Source organism: Pseudopodoces humilis, chromosome 1 (genome assembly GCF_049639895.1).
Source record: "Pseudopodoces humilis isolate 2021_Gansu_Grassland_sample_001 chromosome 1, ASM4963989v1, whole genome shotgun sequence".
NCBI classification, from domain to species: domain Eukaryota; kingdom Metazoa; phylum Chordata; class Aves; order Passeriformes; family Paridae; genus Pseudopodoces; species Pseudopodoces humilis.
This window is the reverse complement of record NC_142200.1, coordinates 44,753,891-44,766,606: the sequence shown is the minus strand read 5'-3', so window position 1 is coordinate 44,766,606 and position 12,716 is coordinate 44,753,891. Positions and strand designations below refer to the sequence as shown.

General features: G+C 38.4%; 1 protein-coding gene across 7 annotated transcripts in view; it reads right to left on the bottom strand.

The window, feature by feature from the left end:
* Positions 1-12,716, bottom strand: part of CHST9 (carbohydrate sulfotransferase 9) — an 86,851-nt gene that overhangs the window by 20,764 nt on the left and 53,371 nt on the right. Inside the window, exon 1 of one of the 7 annotated variants that reach the window (XM_088066501.1) lies at positions 1,607-1,731. The exons of the other annotated variants lie outside the window; for them this stretch is intronic. Within the exon in view, the coding sequence (XP_087922627.1) occupies positions 1,607-1,622 (16 nt within the window). The 5' untranslated portion in view covers positions 1,623-1,731. Of the gene's footprint in view, positions 1-1,606; positions 1,732-12,716 lie in introns of those variants that run through there. 7 annotated transcript variants of the gene reach the window in all.

The following is a 12,716-nucleotide window of genomic DNA, read 5'->3' as shown; positions in this document are numbered from 1 at the left end:
CCCTTAAGTATACAGATCTGCCAATTTATGTGACATGACTGCTATAAGACCTAGCAAAAAAGGATTTTTTTTTTCCCCTTCCAAAAATCAAATCCAAATGTATATATACTTCAAAAAAAAAAACCATCATCAATATCAAAATAAAAGCTGTGGAAAAAAAAGTATGCCTCCTTAGGTCTTCAGATAATTCTACTAATTATTTGTGGCATGGCAGAAAGGCAGTGGATGAACAGAAATTCTGAGTCTGTTTCTCTGTTCCCAGGTATCTGAGGGTTTCCAGAAAGACTGAGAATAGTGTGGCGATCTCAGGGGGACAAAGAGAACCCTCAGCCTTGCTCTGAAAGTGCCACATGCATAATCTAGAACAGCCTAGAATCTAATATTCACTTAACTTCAAGTGGGAATGGTACTTCTAAAAATCATTTGTGATCAGGGAATTTGATGCTCTAGTACCAATTCTGTTTTGTTTCTCAAGTTTGTGAAATAAACCCTACCAACTTAATCTTTTATGTTTCTAGACTTAAACACATATGCAACCTATTAAGTTGTTACCCACCCCAATCTGATTACTTGAGTCCTGATCTACTACTAGCACAGATTCTGAAAAGTGTAAGTAAATCAAAGCACTCATTTTTGATAAACCTCTGCAGCAAATTCCCATGGCACCAGAACCTGGGGAAGAAACACTCAGATTTGTTTTTTCAGGCTTGTAACAGACAAGGTGTGACATTAACAAATTATCTTCTGGAAAAGCCTGTAAATTGGCACAAAAAGATTAAAATATTTAGGGCAGAACCATATATTTCCTATGCATTATCATCAAAATCTCTGAAGTCTATAAGCAACACAGCTCTTGCAGGTCTGCACATCATTTCCTCCTCCTTCTAACAAAGAATTCAATAAACTGAAAGTTCTCATTTATACCGTTGACTTCAAAACCCTGTTTAGCTTACTGTTGCACCTCTGTGATAATTATGCAACTGAATATGATTACAGTGGCCTAAAATATATTAATCACATCTTCATGGTATTGAATAATCCTTCTCAGTTGTCACAACGCCAACTCACAAGTTGCCCTGGCAGAAGGAAACATAAAAAGAAATCCAAGTTGATACTGATTGAAGCAAATGAAGGAAAGTTGGCCATCTCAACACACTGAAACTCTCACAGCATTCCAAGGTCTCCCTAGCAAATTTTTCGTGATTACTTTTGATATGAAAACAGACCTTTAATTGTCAGTTTCTAATAAGGATGCAGAACTGTTCCCTGGGAGGTTCAAAGGACCCTGGGAAACTAAACATTTACGAAAGCTTGAGTAGCCAAATGTCTTGTGCTGATTAACATAGACCATTCAGTTTCCACCTAATGAAGTCATAACAAGAAGGAACCCCAAAGGAAAAAAAAAAAATTGGACTGACAAAGGAACATTAGTCTTAATAAGACTGAGGTCTCTCATTCATTAATTCTGTTAAGCAGAAAAAAAAAGAGGTGGGGGTATAACTCAAATCCATTCCTGGACCAAATCCTGCATTGACCAACACTGTGTAACTGTACTTAGGGCAAGGAGATGTTACAACATAAATTAATTAAAAATTTGAGGTTTTACCTTCTCTCTGCCTCATCAGCAGTGATAAAAATTTTCAAATGAGACAACTGCCAGGATGCACACTAATGGAATTAGTAAGCAGCCTTGTTTGTCAGTTTTCTTCTAGAAGGCTGTGCTTTCTATAACTGGGAAAAGAGAAAGCAAAAATTTGTCATATTTTTCCTTTAAGGATGGAAGATTTGAGATAATGGAAACGTGCCAGACAGCGTATTTGGTCGTAACATCAACACAATATTGATATCATGATTTGGATGATTTCCAGCTGAACATGGTGCATATTTTCAATGCCTATTTGGCATTCATCCTGTGTCTAACAACAAGAGTAGTTTGTTTCGATTTTGTTCTACAGCTCACTATGCAACTGCTTTGAAAAGTTTTTTTCCTTTTATCCAACTGCTTCACTACTTTTTTTCACATTCCTGCACTCTTTAAGGAACTGAATGGAGGAAATCACACATTCCTATTCATCTGTAATACGCAAGCAAAGATCAGTCAATTATGTCTTAGTAGGTGCATTTTTTCAAATCCTATCACAATGTGATCCAAATACAATGGTAAAAATTCTCAGTTCCCACACTGCAAGGGCCATAGCTTTTTCATCTGAACTCATACAAACCACAAAGTCTCCCCTTCCATGTTGCTAGTTATGTATGGTGCTTTACACTGCTTTGTATTATGATCATCTGGAGGGTAGGTCACAAAATCTGCTAAAATACCTTTTTGACTGTGCTCCCATGTCAAGCTCAATTGCTTATGCAGTTGTATTCCAAAAAAAATACATTTCCAGGCTTTGGCACAAAAATAGTTGTTTCTACCTATGTGTTGCAGTTTCCTATATCATGGTTCTTAGTACATCATTCTGTGAGGGACCATAAAATCATACAATGGCTTGGACTGGAAGTGACCTTAAAGATCTTCTAGTTCTAACTGTGCTGCCATGGGCAGAGACACCTTTTGCTTGACCAGGCTGGTCAGAGCTCCAACCAACATGGCCTTGGATGGTTGACTGATCTTTTTCTGACAAGAGAAAACTGTCTGGGTTTTTTACTCTAAGAACATCACAATAAGAGCTGTCATGATAGAAAAGACCATGGAGAGCAACTGGAGCTTGAATCCACATGCTCAGCCCCCACACAGAAATAAAGCTGTGGGAATACAGCTTTTTCTTTAATGTATCTTGCTAGGGTCTTAGGCAGCGGAGCCTTTGCATTGGGCTCACAGTGGACTGAAACACTGCAGTAATCTGGCTTTGGATTTGGTTCCTGCTTGGGTTCCATTCATATTAAGAACATATGGTTGTCCCTGGTCAGATGAGGAATATGAGTGCAGTTGAAATTTGCAGTCCAGTTAACCACCTCAAGGCAAAGCCTCATGGAGTCATCATCGTCCAGGTCATCATCATGGTCCGCTCTTAGTTTTTCACTGGTAGCAAAGATAAGTTGATCTTCACCTCTGGAGCACACTATTCCCATATAATCTTACCCTGGAAATGGCATATGATGGTACCAGTGCCAGTGGGAAGCAGCACACAAGCCCAGAGAAACTTATTTGGACTCACCTGCTAGGACAGCTGCACCACAAACAGCTGAGCTACAAAGCCTCTCTAGCATGAATCAGAAGCAGTAGTGTGAGCAAGTTAAGGACACAGCAAGCCCAAACAGGGATGGAAAAATCCTGCTTCTTGGCACTAATTACAAAGTAGAGTCCCACAGCAAAGTCACCATGGGAAGCTTTAGTCTACAGTCTCTGTATTTCAGAAATAAAAAGAAGATGAATTGTCTGTACAACATAAGGCCAGGAAGTGACCGGTGGTGATGAGAGAAAATATTCTTTTAATTTACTACTCATTCTGAGTTATGCCCACATAAACAAACTGTACTTGTTTAAATCTTCCCTGTTTCTTTGTTTAAGGTCTAAATGTGACACTCTAAGGCATGCTCTTAGCAGAATGGCCTCAAACAACTTCTCTGAAATCATTCCAGTTAGAAGTAGGATATTCCCCAGTAAGAACCTGACAGTAACAGAAAGACATTACTCACATTTATGAGGAATAATCTGTAATTAATCCCCTAGTAAAGAAGAGAAGGGAAAAAGGAAAAGGTGAAATAGGAACCCTATGAAATATAAATTTAACAACTGGAAAAGTAAAAAAAAAATCTGTAAATCAAATAATTTTATAGTGAAAGAAAATTAAGTGAAGAAAGGCAAAGAAAAACAAAGCTAGAACATAACATTTTCCAGTGCATGGATTTGAATTAAAATTGGTCAGATACAAACCAAAAACCTACAGCAATCAGTTGCTGCAGGGAGTGCAAATTTATCTACATTTTGTATAACTGGAATATGACCTTTTACAACCAAATCTTGTGGTTGACTTCAACTGAGCTATTGGAAGTCATTTGTAAAAGGTCATCCATGACTGGGAACATAATATGAATCCAAGATGCACAAGGATTCAGGTTTGTGCTACTCCAAAGAACTTGTGGAAAGAGTGGGCAGGAAGCTCATCCACTGCTACAGATTCAGTTCTCAAATGGATTTATAGTTTGGCAATAGCAGTTAATCTAAGTAAACAATTTCCAATATGTGAATGCAAATTATGAGAGGATACACAGTTTTTATGCTTGTCATTTATGACTACATTACTTGAATATTACCAAAGAAGATTATGTTATCAAACAAGGCTATTTATTTAGTAATGTAACTTGAGTCAATTTTTGTTTGTCTAGAGCATGGTAGATCCTCTTCTTCCCACAGATTCTCCACTACAAGAAATGATTATGGACCCTCAGTTTTTATTGTTATAAAGAAATTAAAAATGGTTCTTAGGTAAAGATAGTTTGTAGTCCTAAATAACATATTTATATTTATTTATATATACACAACCTTAACACTGTTTTTTTTTGTTTTGTTTGTTTGTTTTGTTTTACTCTTTTGCTTGTTTTTTTCCCTAAAAGTATATTTTCAGGAGCACCTTATAAGAGTAGCTGATAATGACGCACAAGCAATCCTCAACAAGAAAAGTGCAATGATATATTAAAAAACATGTACGGCTTTTGTAACATCAGAAAATTCAAACTGTATTATCCAATGTAGTTGATTAGGGAAAAGAAAAATTACACAATAATTTATGTGTAGAAGTAAAAGATTCACGATAGAAAGACCTGTCAGCAGTCATTTAATCAAGACCTCATGACAACAATTCCCAGAAAACCTAAAATCAACTCAGAAGGTCAGTCTATAAAGGACTATAGTCTATAGTCACCACCACTATATGAGAGAACATTTAAAATTATGCAAAAAAAAATATTCTTTTATGCTTGGTGTCTTTAAAGCCAAACCTCTAGCTCAGGCTTGCAATCTGCCCTACCACCAGCTTTGGGCAGCTGTGTAGCAACTGGGTATACATTGCACCTACTATGGATAATTGCAGCTGCCTCCTTGCCCACTGGTGAAACACCCTGATGCTCCAAGCCTCAAAAACAGTGCCATACTCTACTTGGGAGCAGCCTTTTTCTCACTTTAGGAATGCCTGTTGTGTCTCCCTCTGTGTGCCATCCTTGCTACACCAACGAGGATACTGGCAGTGCTCAAAAGCGGAAAGCATGGGGGTGATGAAGCAAGTTCAGCTGGAGAAATCTTTATGAGAACGGAACTCAACATATGTCACTGAAAACATAGTTAAATGATTTGTTTTTAATTAATCAGAGATTCACAATAGTAGCAGTAAGGTGGTATATGGTAAGGTTTTTAGTAACCAGGAAATGCAAAGTACCCCAACACCAAAAGTGCTGCACTGGATCAGTTTGATCACTCAAGCTCCCAGGTACAGCTCATCCTTTTTATGCACAGAGGGTAAAATAGGCTTTAAAACCACACCTGCAGGTTTTGTACATGCCAGCAATTTCTGCCCACAAAATATACTGCTGCTGCTTGCAAAGGACCGTATGTACATACCAAAAGCTGGTACTGGGATACAATTTGCATCCATAAACGTGCAGGTGCAGTTCTGTGGAGACCTATGAGAAGAATGTGACCACACAGCAAACAACTACTACTTACACAGCAGCCTTCAGACATCAGTCTTTCCATGGGATGTGCCATGCCAGGCACAGCAAGGAGAGGCAGAGTTCACAGCTGAAATTGCAGTTGTGTTTGTGACTGGCCGACTGATTTAAGAAACAAGCCTACCCAGTCCTGCTTTGCAAACCATGGGTGTGTACTAATACTGGAAGCTCTGATGATACCCCAAACTGAGGGCAAGATTAATGTTAAGCAGCTACAAAGGTGAAAAAAATTCTGAGAGAGTCCTTTGCACCAAGTGATTCAACATGGTGTTCCATGACTGAAAAAACCCACCTTGTTTACTCTTCCCTAGTAAACTGCATTCTTTTCTAGGCATTAAAATTAATTCTGCAAGCCTGACATGAGTCAACATGAGAATTACTGACCAAGTAAGCTTCAACAAGTACTAAACGACACAGTTCCATAATATAGTGACTTTATTGATGTTTAAATTACTGATTTCTAATGAAATGAGCACTCAAAATGAGATATTTCTCTTTTTGTCTGACAGGAGAACACAACCAATATCATACATGATTACCAACTTGGCAATGACTTCTTGCAAACTGCAGGGACAAGGTCTTCACATATGTCCACAGACTAAAGGAAAAAGGCATATTTCTGTCTAGCTTATTATCAGTATTTGGTTCTAATGGACATAATAATTTATGTCCATAATAATGGACATAAAAATGAAATCTGATTGAAGAATTTAAAAAGAAACACAGATTAAATGTGGGAAAATTCCCTTCAGATTAGAAACTATTTTGGACTAAAGCTACATCAATTGCTATTGCTTAAATATTTAGTGAAGGGTAAAAAAGCAGTTTGAGAGGACTGAATTTTTCTGCCTTCCTAGGGATCTAAAAAAAGAAAATGTGACAATTGAGCATCCACCCCCCCACATAACTTTTGGGCATCACTAACATACTAACCTATTGTTATAATTAAAGTAATTTGTATACTGTGGATTGTTTATAATTTAAAGGCTAGGTTCAAATATTGTAAGCATGTGAGATGCAAACCTTCAGAGAAATTAATTTTACAGACTGATGTTGCTGGCAGGGGGTGAAAGAAATGCTTAATATTTTTAAATGGCTGGTTAATTAGATGTACAGTCAGAGACTCTGGAAAAGCAGAGATGCAAACAGCTCAGAGCTTCATATTTCTTCTCTTTATACAAGCATACCAGTAATGTTCCTACTTTCAATACTTTTTGTCCTGTGGATGGCAGATAACTAACTCCCAGAATCACATAAAAAACCAGAAACACCGCTGGTTGCAACTGTACAGAACAAAGCTTAGGTTGAACATAATAACAAACTTACTGTAGTAATGGAAGTTAAGCTCATTGATCACAGGAGAAGGCAAGACAGGCGGCAAAAAAAATAAGTTATATAAGTTATATAAGAAATCCCTTCATTTTAAATTCTCATTTCTGAGAAGAGACTAGACCAATTCTACAAATCCAATGTGGACTTCTATTTCTTTGCTGGAAAACTAATGCCACCATGCAGCCACCTACACACACCCAAGACCCAAATAATCTTAGCTAGAAGAGAGAGGTGGCCACGAGTGCACCTGCAGTGCAGGGTCAGGACACATCACAGTCCTGACTCAGCTAAAAACTCTCATCTTGCCTGATAGGCTGATTCTCAACCATATGAGCTCAGAGCAGCCACATCAGCTGTGCAGATCAAGACACCTAGCTGGAAACGACAGTGGTGACAATGAGAAGTCCCCATCTAGAGCAGGCTGCATAGATCAGGATAAACCTCCTATAATTCCATATCCTCAGAGCTCTTATCTGCCCAGATGCTTCAGACCTCTCAGCATCAGAGTACCCAAGTTTGTCACAAATGACTGAATAGTTCAGATGTGCAATAATAACAATTCTTTTGACAATCAGCTATTTTCTTTTAGGGCCTGCATTCTATGGGAGACTTTTTCCTTTTTTTAATACTCAGATACATCATCTATTTGTCTTTCCAAGAGGTATTTGATCACATCTGTCTCACAAGATTTCTTAAGGAAACCTAGCAGGCGCAGAACTAGAGTGAACACCTTTGCACGGATTTGGAAAAGCAACTGTTGAAAGGATAGGAAATGGCATAGGAATATGAGAGAGTCAATTTCACAGTGGAGTCCTGCTGCCTCATGTTGAGGGTATGGATGCTCTTCAGCCTCTTCTGAAAACACCTGAGAAAGGGAGCAAACAGGGAAAAGACAATGTTTGATGACGATATTAAGCTATTTGGGGTAGAAATGATGGAGGCTAAAGAACTTTCTATGAGAGTAGGTTTATAATAAAATGACATATGAAGTGCAATTTATACAAAATTATGCTAGAAATCTTTTAGGGGAAAGCTTAATTTAGACTCAAAAGTAGTGGACTCTGAACTGAGTTACGAGCACACTGCTACCCAGGAATGAGATCTTGGGGTAATAAAACTTCTGTGTAAATGTCATCTTCCTGCTCACCAGTAGAGAAAGCAAATTGAAGACCAGACAAACCCCAAAAGACAACTATTGTGTTTCTGAGTATTTACACACTTGCATCTTAAGTATCTGCAATTCTGATCCTTTCACTCATGTACAGAGCTGAAGAAGAAGAAAAGAGGGTGAAAGCATAAACTGGCTTACAAGGAGCAACAACTACGAAACCCGGAAAAGCGATGATCCAGAGGAAATATGATAGGGATCTGTAAAATCATGAGTGACGTGGAAGGGGTGAATCAGAACTGACTGTCTGCTGCCCGTTGTAACACAAGGCTGGGGGCATCAGACGAAGCTGGCAGATGGCAGGTGGAAAACAAACACGAGGAAGCAGCTCTCCATGCAACTGAGAAAGGAAACTCAGGAACTCTTTGCCAAGGGATGTTACAGCTGCTAAAACTTTACATGGATTCAGGGGACAACTGAACAAGCTGAGAGACGGGAAATCCTTTTGGGGCTGATAAGCAAACAAAAACTACCTCTGGCACAGGAAGTTCTGAAACACAAACTGGTGGAGTTTGAGAAAGTAATGTGAAGAGGTTTCACTTTGCTGCTAGGATATTGAGCAAGCTCTGGTCTCAGGCAGTGTTGCTGCTGTGTGCATGTGTAACAACACAAGACAGCTAAAAAGAAAGATACTGGTTTAAAATACTTCAGAGTCTGGACACCCTCAAGATGCACCATCTGCACATGCTGTTAGCCATTCCTGTTGAGCCTTCAACCACAGGCGACTGACCAGTACTTAGATAAATTTCCAATAAATAGGAAGAACAGACTTACTTAATACTAAAAGAACTAAACTCTGTGTGCAATGGAAAAGAAACAAGCACAATGATCTCGGTGACTTCCAGTGTTACCTGGAAAGTTTATTGTGAGCAAGAGCTTGAACTGCAGTATCCTAAGGTAGATGCTAACAGCAGGCCATTCTGTTGTGCCATAGGCTGGAAACACAAAGGGTTTAGAAGGCATTACAGGAATTTTTTACCAGCTATCAATTTTCTGGTTTACTGGTTCTGCTTCCTTGGAACTGCACAAAAATCACTAGAGAAAAACAAAAAGCCTTTTTGAGAAGTGAGCTGTGTTGGATCTTTGTTCATAAGGCAGATATTAATTTAAAGAATGCAAATAGCCCAACAGCCATTAAAATGAACTCTTAAGCACTTATTTCTAATTATACTGCATTGATTAAATACAATTATATTTTAATTAAGCTCTGTTCATACCATCATCCTCCTATGTTTTTCCCCTTCTAGAGGAGGAAATTAATCTCTTTTTGTAGAGATTCATTTTCATGGCAAATAATGCTTATCATTTCATTTATTTTAAAAGCAAAAGACAAAATCTGTGCAAGATGTGAATTGTCTCAGCTGTGTTAGTCAAAATCAGCTGTCTGTTTCAAAGTTCACCTGCATGGAGAACCCCAGTCAATGCCTGCACTCTTTTCATTGCTGATTTTTAAGTCCTACCAAGAAGCTCACTTTTAGCATTCTAAGGAGTTACAGCTGCAGCTGCTGAGTTATGTTAACAGATTGTGTCTCTTTCCATGTAAAAACAGGTTACCTACAATCTGGGCTGAGGAGCAGCCTCGTGCTTTGCCCAGCACTGGGAGTGTGGAGAAGAGATCCTGAATCTTAGCACCTACTGCCCTCTACCTGCTCCACTTCAAAAGCTTAGGCAGCAGAACGACAGAAAACTTCACTTTCCAATTTTTTGAATACTTGGTCTTACAACTCTGATTGGAACTGATGTCTAATCTATTTCTTTTGATTACAAGAGTAGGAAGTGTTATTCTCTTCTACACTGCAGTTTAGGTAGGAATTGCCATTACAAAATGTGCAGATACGTATTTCTTGCGTAATTTTATCCTGTTTTCATAGAACATAATTTTAAATTTCTCTTAGAATTCAGTGGGATTCTGAATTCAGAGGTTCACCATATCTTTCCAGGAAATGTGGTAGGAGGTGTACTGCACTGAAGCTCATCATGACAGCAGAGAAAAAAGAATTCCAGCTTGTAAATCCTTGCCCTGCAATACGATCCATGTAGTGAAGCACTTATACAGGCCATCTGAGTACCTGGCACATACTACAGAGGGACAGACCTTGATACCTATGCAGATAAGACTACACCATCAAGGACAAAGCTCCTATAAGCCATAGCAGACAGCCAGCATCATGAATGGGGACCCAGAAAAAGTCTGTCTCAATAGTTTTGACCTTGTATTCAGCTTAAGTGATAATCCACAGTTATCGACTCTGACTTGCACTTTGAATTCTCAGTTCTGCCCAAGAGGATTGCTTGAAATTCCTTAGATACAGAAAATCAACAGGAAATCTATTATCTTGGGTTTTCTAAGAGGATACACTAACCTCTCAACTTTTAAACTGTTTTTCTCTGACCTAGAGAACGGAAAATATTTCTCTGTCCCTTTGTGGAGGGACAGAAGCCATGCAGATGGCATTCAGAGAGTCAGACCTGGCCTCAAGTCCATGAATGCAAAGGCAGGAATAGTGTATCCTGGGTACACATGTCTATTAATCGTGAGCTACAGTTCTGAACAGAAAAGACACTGGTAATCCAGGCAAGCTGTTGCAATTCTATTATCCCACCTGTATCTCTTCCAAAATGCACCACAGTCACATTCCCTCCATGTAAGGCAGGAGATATAGGAAAATACAAAAGCCCATTTACATATGCAGCTACTTGGACATGTGTTTTCAAAACTCTTTATAAAATTTCCAAGCTTAAATTTCCAGCAAAGCCTTAACCTGAGGCAGCTTGGTTCAGAAATAAAACAAACCATGTGCTTCCAGTATATTTGGTTCTTGTTACTGCTTCTGCTTCTTCACAAGCTCTGTCACCAATGGTCTGGCAGTTACCATCCCTTCCCATTTCCAGACTCATCCAGGTTTACACCTGGAATATTCACCCATGGTTCCACCCACTCACAACAGCTGATTATTTTGATAATAGACCTGTCAGACTGCCCAGACAGCTAAAAAAACCCCAAGTAACACCGGACCAAGGCCTTCTATGGGAGGCTTTGGTCAGAAGCCAAGGTCAGAGCTGACAGACATTCCAGGACAGCACGCCATGCTTGCTGAAAGCATGTGTAAATTAATCCTGGGCATTCTGCATACCTCAGCATTAAGCTGGCCTGGCAGATGCGGTCCCTGGGTACCTTCTTTCTCTCTGTGATTGGCAGTAACAGCCAGGAAAAAAATAAACCAACCCCACCCTCTTGGGACACCCCTTGGGGCATCAGCTCTCCAGCCCACTGGAATTGCTTATCCGTCAGAGAAAAGAGGGCTTGTGGCAAATTATCACAGCAGTGAAACCAGGAGGTAAAGGCACAACTTCCCAGCACAAAGGCAGCTTTAGAGGTGTGCCATGAGCTCCCAATATGCCCTCATGTGGCCAGGCTGCCAGTGAACTTTAAGCACCCCATCAGGAATGACTGGCGTTCAGTGCCCAGCAAAGCAAACCTCCAGAGAGTAATAAGCTAGATGTCTACAGGGAAGTGTCAAGTATGTTAAATCCACTTATAAAACTGCTACCTTAGGTTCCTCACGAGTGGTGGGTCCAAATGAGGGCTCTGGCTTTGTTTGTTTTCAATAACGGGAGTTTTTTAATTCGTCTATTTACAGCAGAGATTTTGATACTCGAGAACTGTGTCTGTGTCTCTGATTATACACCCCTGCTGCTAAGTATGACAATTTGTTCCACTTCAGGTTTTATTAATTAATTTAGTACTAATTGAGCGACCTTTTGGTACAGCTGTAGCCTGAGTGTTTTTTGCACTAAATCCTGTAGGCTGTAGCCTTTCCTTAGCTTCATCCTTTATCCCCTGTCCCAGAGGAAATGCTTCACTACAGATCACTGCCCTGATACTCTTAGGTTTACAGATATTTACGGCTATACTTGCATACTCCTAAACCAATAATAAAATCTATCAAAATCAACAAATATTTTAGAAGACATTTTAGAGAAAGGAGCTATTACAAAAAAAACAAACCCAAAACCAACCCAAAGATGGCTAATTTTATGTGACTAAGTGCCCTCTAGTGACTAAGTCCTACTCCAAACAACTTTCACAGTTACTTCCATGTGTTACACAGTTTTGGTTCTCAGTATCTAAAATATTGTGGGGCTTTTTTATTTTGGGTTTTTTGGGTTTTTTTTGTTTGTTTTGGGTTTTTTTACTTCGTTGTTGTTTTTCTTTTGTTTTATTTAAAGAAAATAAAGCAAATCATGCAAGCAAAATCTATCTGTAATAATAATAATAACAATAATAATAATAATAGCAACAACAATAATAATAATAAATACAAATCACTATTAGTCTATCACCAATCAGTATTAGTCATAATATATACTGATAAATATATAATACTATATTAATATAATATATTTATATTAATTATATATATATAATTTATATTATTATAAATATAAATATAATATATATTCTATATTATATATAGAATATATAATATAGAATATATAATATAGCATATATATTATATATTATATTATAATTAATATAATA